The sequence below is a fragment of the Rhinoraja longicauda genome, chromosome 4 (assembly GCF_053455715.1).
Source record: "Rhinoraja longicauda isolate Sanriku21f chromosome 4, sRhiLon1.1, whole genome shotgun sequence".
NCBI lineage: Eukaryota > Metazoa > Chordata > Chondrichthyes > Rajiformes > Arhynchobatidae > Rhinoraja > Rhinoraja longicauda.
Genome location: NC_135956.1, coordinates 14,380,255 through 14,397,097, shown reverse-complemented (window position 1 = coordinate 14,397,097; position 16,843 = coordinate 14,380,255). Strand labels below are relative to the sequence as shown.

General features: G+C 47.0%; 1 protein-coding gene across 1 annotated transcript in view; it reads right to left on the bottom strand.

Annotated features, from left to right (window-relative positions):
* Window positions 1-3,466: 3,466 nt before the first annotated feature.
* The window catches only part of mmp16a (matrix metallopeptidase 16a (membrane-inserted)), a 182,740-nt gene continuing 169,363 nt past the window's right edge, over window positions 3,467-16,843 (bottom strand). Inside the window, exons 9-10 of the mRNA XM_078397236.1 lie at window positions 11,406-11,521; window positions 3,467-7,259 (exon numbers count right to left, since the gene is read on the bottom strand). Coding sequence (XP_078253362.1) covers window positions 6,925-7,259; window positions 11,406-11,521 — 451 coding nt within the window. The 3' untranslated portion in view covers window positions 3,467-6,924. The remainder of the gene's footprint in view (window positions 7,260-11,405; window positions 11,522-16,843) is intronic.

Here is a 16,843-nt window from a genome sequence, read left to right as displayed (position 1 = left end):
ACTCCAAAAAACTTGACATCTCTTCAGCCTGAAGAAGGGTCCTGATCCAAAACATTGCCCACCCATTCCCTTCACAGATGCCGCATGACCCTCTGAGTTACTCCAGCACATTTTATTTTGAACTTTGTGATGGTGTTGATCATTTTTATAGTTGGGATCTCTACAATTTTCATAGTTATTTTTCATCTTTTGATATCCTGTTACTTCAGCCTTGCTTAAGGTTCCTGAGTTTCCTTCTCAACACTGTCCAACAGTCATTCTTATCTTTCCATGGGTCTTGTTTAAATTTTCAATTACCTGTACCCAAAAGGCGTGGGATTATAATGCAGCCAATTAATTAGAAATTTGAGTGCAATGAATAAATGGCTACGAAGCAGATCTGTTGTCTGCTTTATACCTCACCAAATTTAACTTTACATTTCGTTTAGTTTAGTTTAGAGATACAGCGCGGAAACAGACCCTTCGGCCCACCGAGTCCGCGCCGACCAGCGATCCCCGCACATTAACACTGCCCTACACACACTAGGGACAATTTCCACATACACCAGGCCAATTACATAACTTACATACCTGTGCGTCTTTGGAGTGTTGGAGGAAACCAAAGATCTCGGAGAAAACCCACACAGTCACGGGGAGAACATACAATCTCCGTACAGACAGCACCCGTAGTCGGGATCGAACCCGTGTCTCCGGCGCTGCAACTCTACCGCTGCGCCATCGTGGCCGATCATATTACATGTTGTTTACTATGCTTTTGGAAATAGGAATTTCACTGTTCCTTTTCGGTACATATGAGGATTATACACTCTTGACTCTCTTAATATGTATATGAGGCATATTGCATGCATGTCTTCATTGGTTGGGGCATTGAGTATAAGAATCCAACGTCATGGAACTTTGATGGACACAAGAAGCTGGAGTAACTCAGCGGGACAGGCAGCATCTCTGGAGAAAACGAATGGGCGACGTTTTGGGTCAAAACCCTTCTTCAGACAGCTGGTTAGGCCACATAAGAGTATTGCTTACACTTCTGGTCTCCCAATACAGGAAAGGTGTGGAAGTTTTGGAAAGGGTGCAGAGGAAATTTGCCAGAATGTTTGATTAGGCAGTATTAGCTGCAGCGAGTGATTGGACTTTTATCATAAGGTCATGAGTGATAGGAGTAGAATTAGGCCATTCGGCCCATCAAGTCCACTCCGCCATTCAATCATGGCTGATCTATCTCTCCCTCCTTACTCCATACTCCTACCTTCTTCCCATAACCTCTGACACCTGTACTAATCAAGAATCTATCTATCTCTGCCTTAAAAACATCCACTGACTTGACCCAAGAATTCCACAGATTCACCACCCTCTGACTAATGAAATTTCTCCTCATCTCCTTCGTAAAAGAAGGTCCTTTAATTCTGAGGCTACGACCTACTAGTCCTAGACTCTCCCACTAGTGGAAACATTCTCTCCACACCCACTCTATCCAAGCCTTTCACTATTCTGTATGTTTCAATAAGGTTCCCCCTCCAGCGAGTACAGGCCCAGCGCTGACAAATGGCCTAATTCTGCACATATAACTCATTAATTTAACTCGGTCCAAGTCTGCTCATCTTTTGAGTTCAGAGACAGTCAGAAGTTTCCAGGATTCAATCGTTTAATGAATTAGGAACACACATGAACGAAGTCTCTCGTGACAATTTCGCAAATGAATTTGACCATCGTTTCCGTCTGGATTCCCGTTTATTGACAGGTTTTTTTCCCTTCTTTTTTTAAATACAAAACGGTGAAACAGTGATGCTGAATACATAAGATATATAATAGTATAAAAAGCTTTCCAGAGAAAAGACACATACAGCTGACAATAAGAACAATCTGAAAATAAATATGAATCAATAAATACAAAACAGTTACAGCACAGCCCTTAACTCTTTGATTGCCATGGTTGTGTGTGGGAGGCAAGAGATGTGTTTAGTTTAGTTTAGAGATGCAGCACGGAAACAGGCCCCTCGGCCCACCGAGTCCGCGCCGACCAGCGATCCCCGCACACTAACACCACCCTACACACACTTGGGACAATTCCACATTTACACCAAGCCAATTAACTTACAAACCTGTACGTCTTTGGAGTGTGGGAGGAAACCGAAGATCTCGGAGAAAACCCACGCAGGTCACGGGGAGAACGTACAAACTTGTACAGACAAGCACCCACAGTCAGGATTGAACCTGGATCCCTGGCGCTGTAAGGCAGTAAGCTCTACTGCTGTGCCACCTGCCGTCCCTGTCGATTTGATTCGAACACATGATGTATGTTTAATTAAGTGTTGACCACCCATAGCAGTCAAAGGGTTCTAGCAGGAGAATGTAAACATAAATATTCCAATACCTATGACATTAACTATGTTCATATATGGAGTAACACTCTCCTCTGCCTCCTTTCATCTCAGTCCACCTCAAAGTGATCACTAACTGGAAACAACAAAAGGCAATCATCTCTACCTTAGTTCAGTATATAATACTAGGACCATGCAATGAACCGGTGAATTCATAACTGATAACAACTCAGTTTGGGAAAAATAGGTTGGCTTTCCCTGAACATCAACTCAAAACCCATCAATACTTGCCAATCATAGGATATCAAAGATAGACACAAAATGGCGGAGTAACTCAGCGGGTCAGGAAGCATCTCTGGCGAAAAGGAATAGGTGACGTTCGACCCGAAATATCACTTATTCCTTTTCTCCAGAGATGTTGTCTGACCCGCTGAGTTACTCCAGTGATTTGTGTTTATCTCCGTTGTAAACCAGCACCTGCAGTTCCTTCTTACGTATTGAATCATTAAGCTGTTCTTCAAGTAATTTGTTTTCGCTGTTTACAAAAGTCAAATAGAATGGCCAAATGGAAATACTTAAAAGAAAAAAGAAGGTTAAAACTAATTGCGCTGTACTTTATATTTCTTTATGTTCTCTTTAAAGAGCATTTGCTCATCCAAAAGTATCCTTTGAAGATGTCTTTGAGTATCTATAAATTGCACTGTGATGACTTCAAACAGCCTGCAGATCACATTGAAAAGTACAATTCTGTTCAAGTATAAGTAATAACAGGAAACAGTAAGCTCAGCCAATTATGCCAATTAAATTTTCATTCCTGTAAAAAAAATTTAGTTGGCAGATAAAGGTCAGACAGGAAGAAAGTGAAAACTGTTTAAGGATGTAGAACTGTTACATTTTCCAAATTAACACATTTAAAACAATCGGAGGTTGCAATAGGCTGAAACAATCTTGGATCAATATTAAAGGCAAACCTTTTTATTCACAAAATGCTGGAGTAACTCAGCAGGTCAGGCAGCATCTCGGGAGAGAAGGAATGGGTGACGTTTCGGGTCGAGACCCTTCTTCAGTCTGAAGAAGGGTCTCGACCCGAAACGTCACCCATTCCTTCTCTCCCGAGATGCTGCCTGACCTGCTGAGTTACTCCAGCATTTTGTGAATAAATCGATTTGTACCAGCATCTGCAGTTATTTTCTTATATTAAAGGCAAACCTTTAATTGTATTGCAAAGCTACTGGTAACTTGTACTTCCAAACAGACACAAGCTTTGATTTTTGAGTCAGATATTCAGGTTTGTTGCCACAGTATTCAGCCCATTGCAAGTTTAGTTTTCGTGTAGTTTAGTTTAAAGATACAGCTTCGACCCATCGAGTCTGTGACGACCAGCGATCCCCGTACACTACCACTCTCTTAGACACACCAGGGACAATTTACAATGTTACCAAGCCGATTAACCTACAAACCTGTTCATCCTCGGAGTGTGCGAGGAAACCGGAGCACCCAGAGAAAACCCAGGCAGGTCACGGGGAGAACGTATAAACTCCGTACAGAAAGCACCTGTAGTCAGGATCAAATCCGGGTCTCTGGTGCTGTAAGGCAGCAACTCTACCGCTGCACCACCTAATTGGCTCCACAGTGGAATACTGTGGACACAAAGTGTTGGAGTATCTCAGCGGGTCAGGCAGCATCTCTGGAGAACATGAACAGATCATGTTTTGGGTTGGGACCCTTCATCAGACTAATTGTACGGTCGGTCACCTACCCATGTTATCCGGAGATGCTGCCTGACCTGCTGAGTTACTCCGGCACTTTGTGTCACTTTTTGTAAACAGCACCTGCAGTTCCTTGTGTCTACCATACCATCAGGTTCACTGAGACGTACATCAAAACCCAATCGCTGTGTTATTCTAAGGTAGAAGTTGAAAGAAATCTGTGAATTATTAGTTTTTGCCCAATGAATCGTCCGCTGCTGAAGTTTGTAAACTTTTTTCTTTTGTCGTAATAACGAATGATCTCAGTAGATACATAGCAAAGTTGAAGGATGAGTTGGTGTTCTTCAGCCAAAGGAAGAGGAGAGTGTCAATGTGGGAATTCTAACGAGCAGAGATCCTCCCACTGACCCAAGACTTCACTACAAAGTCATACTGAACGTCAAACATCTTCTGAATTGGATTTTCAGAAAGCCTTTGATAAGGTGTCACTCGTGAGGCTGGTAAGATGAGAGCCCATGGTATCAAAGGGCATATACTAGCATGGGTAGCAGGTTGGCTGGATGGCAGAAGGCAAAGAGTGGCAATAAAGGAGGCTTTCTCTGGTGGCTGCCAGTGACTAGCGGAGTTCCGCAGGGGTCGGTGCTGGGACCGCTACTCTTCACGCTATATACTATTGATTTGGATGAGGGGATTGAAGGCTTTGTGGCCAAGTTTGCGGATGATATGAAAATAGGTGGAGGGGCAGGTAGCGCAGAGAAAGCAGGGACTCTCCAGAGGACTTGGACAGGTTAGGAGAGTGGGCAGAGAAGTGGCAGATGGAGTATAATGTAGCAAAGTGTGGAGTCATGCATTTTGGTAGTAGGAATAAAGGCATAGACTATTTTCTGAATGGGGAAAGAATCCAGAAATCGGAGGTGCAAAGAGACTTGGGAGTGCTGTTGCAGGGTTCCCAAAACTGCAAGTTGAATCGGTAATAAAGAAGGCAAACGCAATGCTAGCATTTATTTCAAGAGGGCGAGAATACAAAAACAGAGATGTAATGCTGAGGCTCTATAAGGCGCTGGTCAGGCCGCATTTTGGAGTATTGTGAGCAATTTTGGGCACCATATCTGAGGAAGGATGTGCTGGCCCTGGAGAGGGTCCAGAAATGAGTGGGTTAACCTATGATGAGCGTTTGTCGGCACCGGGCTTGTACTCGCTGGAGTTTACAAGAATGCGGGAGGACCTCATTGAAACGTACCGAATAGTGAAAGGTTTGGATAGAGTGGATGCGGAGAGGGTGTTTCCACTAATGCAAGTCTAGGACTAGAGGCCATTGCCTCAGAATTAAAGGACGTTCCTTTAGGAAGGAGATGAGAAGGGATTTCTTTAGTCAGAGGGTGGTGAATCTGTGGGATTCTTTGCCACAGAAGGCTGTGGAGGCCAAGTCAGTGGATATTTTTAAAGCAGAAATAGACAGATTCTTGATTAGTACGGGTGTCAGAGGTTATGGGGAGAAGGCAGGAGAATGCGGTTAGGAGGGAGAGATAGATCAGCCATGATTGAATGGCGGAGTAGACTTGAAGGGCCGTATGGCCTAATTCTACTATCACTTGTGACCTAGCTGTCTGTTACTGTGGGGGGGAATTTAGAACACTGTAATGCTGTAAATGGTTATGTGTACATGGAATGCACCTAACACTGAATGCAGGTAGTGCCGCGATGCACTGCTACTGAGTGAAGGCCTTGTCTTTATATCATAGGAATAAATATCAAAAATGCAGGGGGTTATTGGCAATTAAGACATGCCCAGGTTAAACTGACCTCTGTGACAATCAACTAGCATCTTCTTATTTAATATCCCTCGTTAAAAATATCATTTGAGCATTAAAATACAATCAACTCAGAAAGTAACTACATTTTTGATTGTATACAGTCCATTAATGCACACCACTTCAACCAGTTAGGAGTTCACCCATATCATTATACAATATATACTATATATATTTATATATATATCAATGCTGATGTTATTCAGACAGCAATTCACTTCACTGTTAGTTTGTTTCAACAAATGCATTTCTCTGATCCTACGATTCCTCATTACCTTTGCTAAAAATAGTCCCTCTTTTGACGCGTTTATAGATGTTTGAATAGCCCTGTGCATGGCATCATGAAAACCAATCTATAAGGAGTCTCTAGACCGTATTTCTACATTTCCTGAATTTAAGTCAATGTGTACAATACCAATTGGAAAATCCCACACATTGATTTTTTCGCAGAACCAATTGAACAAAAACAAAAATGAAAAATATATTTTAAGGCTGCTAACAATATTGCAGATATTTTGGCCCCCTTGTTACTTGGACAACCCAATTTACTATGTGTTCTAATCCGAGTCTGGTGCTTGAAAGGATCAAATGCAGCAATATTTCCTCGTTAGATGGACAGTGATCCTCTCTTGAAAAAATGAAAGCAAAGTTCCAAGGGTATTCCTGGCTCAGAGAAAGGGTTAAGTCACCGTCGAGAAAGGGTTCTCAAAGACCCCTCCTGTCTCAGAAAACCAGGGAAGAGGTCACACCACCAGTACCAGTCTCGAGAGGTTTTGTTTTTTTTCTTGGTTTTCCATTTGCATCACGTGGTCACATTCCACAGGGGCATCAAGCTTGCAGATTAAAAGGCCTATACGGAACGATGCACCAAAGAAAGGCAAAGGGACTGGAATACAGGTGATACCGTGTATTATGAAAGCTTCCCCCTCTCTCTTTTATAACCTCCACTCAAGCTCAGAACAGACAACTCTGAGAAAATCAGCCGTGATCCATGTGTCCGAGGCAGAGTCAAAGCCCGCCATTGATGGGTTCTAGCGTTACCGCCCGCTTGTCGAAATTCCACGTGGCCCTCGTCGGCTACGATCATACCCACTCTTGCATGGACCGCTTGCAGTATAGTATGTGGCGTGGCGTTCCTTTCCTCTTGAATTGAACTACTGTGTAAATCAATACCAGGAAACACAAGGCCAATGTGCAAGGGATAACAATGACTATGGCATTCACAGTGCTGGAAGTGTTGTCCATTTTGATCACAATGTCAACATCATCTTGTGCATCTTGCCTGTCGGCCTCTGCTGTCTTAGTTCGATCACATCCCATCCATTCTGTAAGTATTGATCTTGGATAATTAGGCTCCACCCTGAGTTTGTGGTTATTGAATTTCCAGTACTCCTGTCCTTTGTAAAAAAACGTGTACCCTGGAAATGCAAAAACAAAGTCATTCTGTCTCACGGGTTAGCACAATAAACACTAACTCTAAAACTAGCAGAACTGTGCAAAGTAGCGGTACAACAGGCCACTCGATATCTAAAAGAACAAAGCCAACAGTTTGAGGAAGCTGTATGGTTGGATCTCTTAGATCTCAGAGGGAAGAGTCTTTCTAGGGCTAAACAAAGAATCTAAAATGGAAGTTAAACACAAAATGATTCCTTTCACAATGAGTGTGTAGGAAGGAACTGTAGATGCTGGTTTATACCGAAGATCGACACAAAATGCTGGAGTAAATCAGCGGGACAGGCAGCATCTCTGAAGAGAAAGAATGGGCGACTTTTCGGGTCAAGACCATTCTTCAGACTGAGAGCCACGGGAGAGGCAAGCTAGAGATATGAAAGGGAAAGGTGTGAAAGCAACAGATCAAAGCAGACAGTGATCAAGGAAATGGTTCATTGTTGGCTGAGGGTAAGGTGACAACGAGGCAAGCAAACAGTAAAATGAATCAGGAGGACAGTGAAACTAGTTGGAGAACTAGGGTGGGGGAGGGACAGAGAGAGAGGGAAAGCAAGGGTTACGTAGTTAGAGAAATCAATATTCATAACACTGAGATTTAAGCTGCCCAAGCGAAATATGAGGTGCTTTTCTTCCAATTTGCGCTGGGCCTCATTCTGACAATTGAGGAGGCCCAGGACAGAAAGGTCAGTGTGGGAATGGGAGGGGGAGTTAAAATGCTTAGCAACCAGGAGATCAAATAGGCCTAGATGGACTGAGCTCAGTCAGCGGAAAGACAATACATGATTACAATCAAGCCATCCACAGTGTGCAGATACATGATAAAGGGAACAACGTGAATAACGTCGTGCTAGAAATGCTGCTGTTGGAGTAGAGGTTTAAAAGAGTGCAGTAATTGTAATGTGTGATTGCAGATCCACTTAACTTGCTCCATTTAACTCAGTTTCTTCGTGAAATAATAGACAATAGACAATAGGTGCAGGAGGAGGCCATTCGGCCTTTCGAGCCATTCAATGTGATCATGGCTGATCATCCACAATCAGTACCCCGTTCCTGCCCTCTCCCCATATCCCCTGACTCCGCTATCATTAAGAGCTCTATCTAACTCTCTCTTGAAAGCATCCAGAGAATTGGCCTCCACTGCCTTCTGAGGCAGAGAATTCCACAGATTTACAACTCTCAGTGTGCAAATGTTTTTCCTCATCTCTGTTCTAAATGGCCTACCCCTTATTCTTAAACTGTGGCCCCTGGTTCTGGACTCCCCCAACATTGGGAACATGTTTCCTGCCTCTAGCGTGTTCTTAATGTGAGCTTTGAGATTGACCAACAAGCAAAGAATCAAAAGAAATGGAAAGAGAATGTGTGTAATTATGTTTCTGTTATGGATTTTTTTTACAAATAACAGCGAGAAATTAGCCAAGTTTGACAGGTACATAAAGATAATGGATTAATCGATGTGCGGAAGCTTTTGGAAAGAATGCCAATATACCATTTGCCTTCTTAACTGCTTGTTGTACCTGTGACAAGACTAAAAAAGCTGGAGTAACTCAGAGGGTCAGACAGCATCTCTGGAGAAAAGGAATAGATGACTTTTTGGACCGAGACCCTTCTTCCGACTGAGAGTCAGGGGAAAGGGAAACGAGAGAGATAGACTGCAATTTAGAGAGATATGGAATAAATGAATGAAAGATATGCAAAGAAAGTAACAATGATAAAGGAAACAGGCCATTTGTAGCAGTGGGCTGGGTGAAAACGAGTTATACAGACAATGAAACTCACCAGGACGACGGCGAAACTAGTACAACGACCAGGGTGGGGAAGGGACGGAAGGAGAGGGGATGTAAGGGTTACTTGAAGTTAGAGAAATCAATATTTATACCGCTGGGTGGTAAGCTGCTCAAGTGAAATATGAGTTGCTGTTCCTCCAATTTGCTTTTGGCCTCACTCTGACAGTGGGGGAGGCCCGGGACAGAAAGGTCAGTGTGGGAATGGGAGGGGGAATTAAAGGGTTTGGCACCCAGGAGATCAGGTCCAGGCAGACTGAGTGAAGGTGTTCAGCGAAATGATATCACCCAGTTTACGTTTGTGGCTATCATTATTTACGGGGTGGCTGGAGGAGGGCCAGGGTAGGATTATGAATCAGAGATACTTATGTGTAAATACAAAATGCCTGATTGGATGTAATGAAATACATTCAGGTTGACAATATATTTCTTAAGTGGAAATTGAATGACATCATATTTGGTAGCTAGGGCATTTACTATGGATACAGTACCGTGATGGAGAAAATATTGATTACTCAAGTCAGGTTGACTACTCCAGCATGTGAAGAGACTGGGGAATAATTGATTGTAGCAATGGCCATATGTGAATGAGAAAGGTGGGGTCATTTACGTGCCTCTGGTATGCCTTCACATCAATCTTGTGTTTGCAGGAGGCACAAGGAACTGCAGATGCTGGAACCTTGAGCAAAACACAAAGTGCTGGAGGAACCCAGCAGGCCAGGCAGCGTCTGTGGAGGGAGGAGACAGACGTAATTTCAGGTCGAAATGTCACCTGTCCATTCCCTCCACAGACGTTGCCTGACCCGCTGAGTTCCTCCTGCACTTTGTCTTATGTTTACCTTGAGCACTGAACTGAAAGGTACATCATGTTACGCTGTTATCATATGATACATACATGCTGTTATCATATGATACATACATGCTGTTATCATGCAATTGAACCATCCAATTTACGACTAGAGTGCAGTCCTGAGCTACTATCTACCTCATTGAAGACCCTCGGACTATCTTTGATCGATCGGACTTTACTGCACTTGATCTTGCACTAAATGTTGCTCACGTTATTCCCTTTATCATGTATCTGTATACCATGAACGGCTCGATTGTAATCACGTATTGTCTTTCCACTGGCTGGATAGCACGCAACAAAAGCTTTTCACTGTACCTCGGTACACGTGACAACAAATTAAACTCAAACTCACATTAGTCCAAAGGAAAGACACAAAGTGCTGGAGAGTTTGGGTCGAGATCCTTCTTTGAGTCTGAAGAAGGGTCTCAACCTGAAAGGTCACCTATCCACCTTCTCCGGAGATGCTACCTGGCCCGCTGAGTTACTCCAGCAATTTTGTCTTTTTTTTGCTAACCAGCATCTGCAGTTCCTTGTGTCCATTATATTAGTCCACCTTAGGATAATTTGGGGCCAGCTATGGGTGAATATGATATGTAAAACCCTCATGAATGATTTGTTGTGTACTTATTTATTAATATAAATTATTAATTTGACTGCTAAAATTAATAAATAAGTATTTATTAACTTTTAAATTATTAATCAGCAAATTTAGTGATTTAATAATAATAATAATTACTTATAAAAATCAATATAATCATTATATTATGATAAATATATTATTACATTATTAATAATAATATTATTAATAGAAATGATCAATCAGCTGCCGCTCTATCTTTTTTACGTTCTATGTGTGCACCAAAATCAATGGGCAGTGTGATTTTAATGAGGTAGTTGAGGCAGGTATTATCACAATATTTTAAAAACATTTAGACTGGTGTAGATGGGACATATTGGTCGTTGTGGGCAAGTTGGGCCACTGGGCCTATTTCCACGCTGTATCATTCTACAACTCTAAGATAAAATCTATAGCACCTAATCAAGTTTTTACTAGTATACAACAAACAATATTCATGATGAAGTCATAGAAACAGGTGCAGGAGTAGGCCTTTCAGCCCTTCAAGCTAGCATCGCCATTCAATATAATCATGGCTGATCATTCAGAATCAGGACCCTGTTCCTGCTCTCTCCCCATATCCCCTGATTCCATTAGCCCTAAGAGCTAAATTCAACTCACTCTTGAATGCATCTGGTGAATTGGCCTCCACTGCCTTCTGGGGCAGAGACGTCCACAGATTCACAACTCGCTGGGTTGATTTTTATTTTCCTCATCTCAGTCCTAAATGACCTACCCTTTATTCTTCAACTATGACCTCTGGGTCTCAATGTGTCAATGGGCCAAGCAGCATCTGTGGGTGGGAAGCAATGGTTGACATTTTGGATCGAAACCCCATATCAGGACTGCCATCTTTATTTGTACCTACCACTTTCTTTGCTGACAAAGGCTCCTTGTGGAGAGTCAGGAATTCCTTTCCATATTGAAATAGATTTGGGATAACCACTGTCCACCACCTGTGTTTGTTCATTGTACCTCCAGTACCTGTAGGCAGAAAGGAAATAATTAAATGCAAACAGTGTGAGGCGTTCAAGAGCCTGATGGTTGTTGGGAAGAAGCTGCCCCTGAACCTGGACGTTCTAGTTTTCAGCCTCCTGGACCTTCTTCCCGGTAGCAGGAGTGAAATGAGTGCGTGGCCAGGGTGGTGTGGGTGTCTGTTGATGCTGGCTGCCTTTTTGAGACTGCACCTCCTGCAATTCCCTTGGATGGGGGGGAACTCATAAGCCGTGATGGACCAGACAGTGTCCACCACTCCCCTCAGTCATTGACACTTGAGAGAAAATAATTCAAGTATGTCCAACCTCTCCTTATAGCTAATACTCTCGAATCCAGACAGCATTCAGGCAAATCCAGTTTTAACCATTTGACTTTCACTGTGAGATTTATTTGGCACTGGAAGCAAAAGGGGTTCAATTTATTCTGAACGGCAGGTTTAACGGGAGAAATCAGCATTTCGCATTTGTGCTCAACCCAATTATTTTGTTAAATTAACTCCGGGGAACATTTCCGACCTAAAATGTTAATTTATTCGAGATGGAATAGCCATTAATTCACAATTCTTAAATTACTCCGTTTATGAAAGGGCTCGTGATTCTATACCTTTCCAAATAAACGTTTCACTCACATTAGTGCGACAATGACCAAACATTAGGTCACGGCACTGTTTTGCTTCAGAATAGACTGTGAAGCATTAAACAATCTCCTTTTGTTGCCGTGACAATAAACTATGGCAAGCTGTGAGCCAGTGGAAGCGCGTCAGGCAATCAAGAAATGGCCGGTAAATTGAATGAAAAATAAGCAGCAAAAAGAAAGGGGAAGGAGAACAAAAAAATAAATAATACTGAGAAAGAATAAAAACACTGGCAACAAGCGGAAGGAGCCGCAAGAGGAAGGAAGATAAGAAAGAAACAATACAATGCTGGGGAATTTGTATGGGACAATAAGAATAACCGCTGAGACGTTTTTGCCTCCACGTTCGATATGTAAATAAATTGAGGTTAAACAAACATATTTAAAAAGTGATTGTAACAATAACACAGTGGTAGAGCTGCTGCCTTGCACCACCAGAGACCCCAGTTGGATCCTGGCTACGGGTGCTGTCTGTACGGAGTTTGTACGTTCTCCCCGTGACCGCCTGGGTTTTCTCCAGGTGCTCCGGTTTCCTCCCACACTCCAATAGACGTACAGGTTTGTAGTATAAGAAAATAACTGCAGATGCTGGTACAAATCGATTTATTCACAAAATGCTGGAGTAACTCAGCAGGTCAGGCAGCATCTCGGGAGAGAAGGAATGGGTGACGTTTCGGGTCGAGACCCTTCTTCAGACTGATGTCGGGGGTGGGACAAAGGAAGGATATAGGTGGAGACAGGAAGATAGAGGGAGATCTGGGAAGGAGGAGGGGAAGGGAGGGACAGAGGAGCTATCTGAAGTTGGAGAAGTCAACGTTCATACCACCGGGCCGCAAACTGCCCAGGCGAAATATGAGGTGCTGCTCCTCCAATTTCCGGCGGGCCTCACTATGGCACTGGAGGAGGCCCATGACAGAGAGGTCAGACTGGGAATGGGAGGGGGAGTTGAAGTGCTGGGCCACCGGGAGATCAGTGGCGTTAATGCGGACCGAGCGCAGGTGTTCAGCGAAGCGATCGCCGAGCCTGCGCTTGGTTTCGCCGATATAGATGAGTTGACATCTAGAGCAGCGGATGCAATAGATGAGGTTGGAGGAGGTGCAGGTGAACCTCTGTCTCACCTGGAAAGAATGTTTGGGTCCTTTGATGGAGTTGAGGGGGGAGGTAAAGGGACAGGTGTTGCATCTCGTGCGGTTGCAAGGGAAAGTGCCCGGGGTTAGGGTGGTTTGGGTAGGAAGGGACGAGTGGACCAGGGAGTTGCGGAGGGAACGGTCTCTGCGGAATGCAGAGAGGGGAGGGGATGGGAAGATATGGCCAGTGGTGGGGTCCTGTTGTAGGTGACGGAAATGTTGGTGGATGATATGTTGGATCCGCTGGCTGGTGGGGTGAAAGGTGAGAACGAGGGGGATCCTGTCCTTGTTGCGAGTGGGGGGATGGGTAGCAAGAGCGGAGCTGCGGGATGTAGAAGAGACCCTAGTGAGAGCCTCATCTATAATGGAGGAGGGGAAGCCCCGTTTTCTGAAAAACGAGGACATCTCGGAAGCCCTAGTCTGAAACACCTCATCCCGGGCACAGATGCGGCGTAGACGGAGGAATTGGGAGTAGGGGATAGACTTTTTGCAGGGGACCGGGTGGGAAGAAGTGTAGTCCAGATAGCTGTGCGAGTCGGTGGGCTTGTAATAAATGTCCGTCACTAATTTTTCTCCTGTGATGGAGATGGTGAGGTCCAGAAACGGGAGGGAGATGTCAGAGATAGTCCAGGTATATTTAAGGGCAGGATGGAAATTGGAGGTGAAGTGTATAAAGTCAGTGAGTTCTGCATGGGTGCAAGAGGTAGCACCAATGCAGTCGTCGATGTAGCGGAGGTAGAGTTCGGGGATGGGGCCAGTGTACGTCTGGAACAGGGATTGTTCGACGTACCCGACAAAGAGGCAGGCGTAGCTAGGGCCCATGCGAGTGCCCATAGCTACGCCTCTGGTTTGGAGGAAGTGGGAGGAGTCAAAGGAGAAGTTGTTGAGGGTAAGAACCAGCTCTGCTAGGCGGAGGAGAGTGTTGGTCGATGGGGATTGGCTGGTTCTACGGTCGAGGAAGAAACGGAGGGCTTCGAGACCATCCTTGTGGGGGATGGAAGTGTAGAGTGACTGGACATCCATGGTGAAAATGAGGGAGTGGGGGCCTGGGAACCGGAAGTTATCCAGGAGATGGAGAGCGTGTGAGGTGTCTTGGACGTAGGTGGGGAGGGATTTGACCAGGGGGGATAGGATGGAGTCGAGGTAGGTAGAGATAAGTTCGGTGGGGCATGAGCAGGCAGAGACAATGGGTCTGCCGGGACAATTGTGTTTGTGGATTTTGGGTAGGAGGTAGAATCGGGCCGTGCGGGGCTGGGGAACTATGAGATTGGAGGCACTGAGGGGTAGTTCGCCGGAGTTGGTGAGGTCGGTGATGGTGCTGCTGATGAAGGTCTGGTGTTCATCGGTGGGGTCATGGTCCAGGGATAGGTAGGAAGAGGTGTCTGATAGTTGTCGTCTGGCCTCGGTGCGGTAGAGGTCAGCACGCCAGACTACCACAGCCCCTCCCTTGTCAGCGGGTTTAATTATTAAGTCCGGGTTGTTGCGGAGTGAGTTGAGGGCTGCACGTTCAGGAGGGGAGAGGTTAGAGTTAGTCAGGGGGGTGGAAAATTTGAGGCGGCCGATGTCACGCCGGCAGTTTGAAATAAAAAGTTCTAGTGGGGGTAGTAGGCCATACTGGGGGGTAAAAGTGGAGGGGGTCCGTTGGAGACGGGAGAAGGGGTCATCAGTGCGGGGTCGGGACTCCTTACCATGGTAAAAGGCTCGGAGGCGGAGGCGGCGGAAGAAGAGCTCCACGTCATGGCGGACGCGGAACTCGTTGATGTGGGGGCGGAGGGGAACAAAGGTAAGGCCTCTGCTGAGGACAGACCGTTCGGTGTCTGAAAGGGGGAGGTCAGGGGGGATGGTGAACACCCGGCAATGGTGGGGGTTGGGGTCGGATGGAGGCAGGGGGGCAGGTGGAGGGGATGTATGGTGGGGGGGTGGTGGGTTAGCTGGGCAGAGGGGGGCATGAGGACCGATGTGGGGAGTACTGGGGGTCGCCTGGCTGGAGGGGGAAGGGGGAGACCCAGTGGAACCCCTGCTGCAGTTACCTGTAGTAGAGGGTGGGCAGTAGGACCCAGCAGTGCTGAGGGGCTCTGCCTGGTGGGGGCTGTGGGCCCAGCGCGGTGTGTGTGGGCCAGGTGGAGCTGCAGCCTGTTGTTGGTCCCGGGGGCCGGGTACAGCGACGGCTGTGACCTGCTGCTGGGCGGTGGAGCGGGGCGGGTCAGCACGGTCGCTGGGGGAGGCCCGCGGGGATCTGGAGTCCGGGTGAGTGACGGTCGGCTCGGTCAGCGGATGGCCGGGGAGGGCGTGGGCAGCGGTGAGGGGGTCGGGAAGGTCGTGGGCGGCAGCGGCGGTGCAGAGGCCTCGCTCGTCGGCGGCAACGGCCCCGGGGAGGCGGTGGAGGTCGGCGGCGGCAGCCTCAGGTGAGCCTCGGCAATCAGCGGCCCCGGGGAGGCGGTGGAGGTCGGCGTCGGCGGCAGCGGCCCCGGGGAGGCGGTGGAGGTCGGCGTCGGCGGCAGCGGCCCCGGGGAGGCGGTGGAGGTCGGCGTCGGCGGCAGCGGCCCCGGGGAGGCGGTGGTCGGCGTCGGCAGCAGTGGCCCCGGGGAGGCGGTGGAGGTCGGCGTCGGCGGCAGCGGCCCAGGGGATGCGGTGGTCGGCGTCGGCGGCAACGGCCCAGGGGATGCGGTGGTCGGCGTCGGCGGCCCCGGGGAGGCGGTGGGTGGTGATGGCCTCAGGTAGGCCTCGGCAGTCGGCGGCCCCGGGGAGGCGGTGAGGAGCGGTACTGCACCTGGTGGCAGTAATGGCGCCGCGGGCCTCTGCCTCGTGGTGTGCCGGCCGGCAGTGCGGAGCAGTGGTCGAGTTGCGGGCCTGCGGGCGGTCGAGTCGCTGCCGAGGAGTGTCGGTGGAGGCATCCGTCTGGAGGCGGGATAGTTTGCGAGCCTTCGTGGAGTCCAGGTAGGTGAAGAATCGAGTGTTGAGGGCGTGGATCCGGCGTAGGATGAAGTATAGTTGGGGCCCGTTGCAGGTGTGGGTGAATGAGGCCCGGAGCTGTGGGAGAGTCAGAGAGAGGGCCTGCTGGTGCCGGCGCATCCCAGCCAGGGTACAACGCAGGGCACGGAAATAAAACTGTTCAGAGTAGTGGCAGATGGTCTGTTGGAGACGGTAGTCCGGGTTGGGTCCGAATTGGGAGGTCTGGAAACGGAGCTGGAAACCACGAGGCAGAAGATGGAGGCGCAGGCAAGTCCCAAGGAAGCAGATGTGGCTGTGGTAGCGAGTCTGGGTCAAGATGTGGTCGTAGAGTAGGAGGGCAGGAGAAATCACAGAGGGGGAGCAGCGAGAGAGCATGTTACTGAACTCTCGTCGAAGAGAGGAGGAGAACTTCTTCAAAGTGGACATACCTCGAAGAGAAATCGCAGTGGAGCAACCAGTAGTATAAGAAAATAACTGCAGATGCTGGTACAAATCGATTTATTCACAAAATGCTGGAGTAACTCAGCAGGTCAGGCAGCATCTCGGGAGAGAAGGAATGGGTGACGTTTCGGGTCGAGACCCTTCTTCAGACTGATGT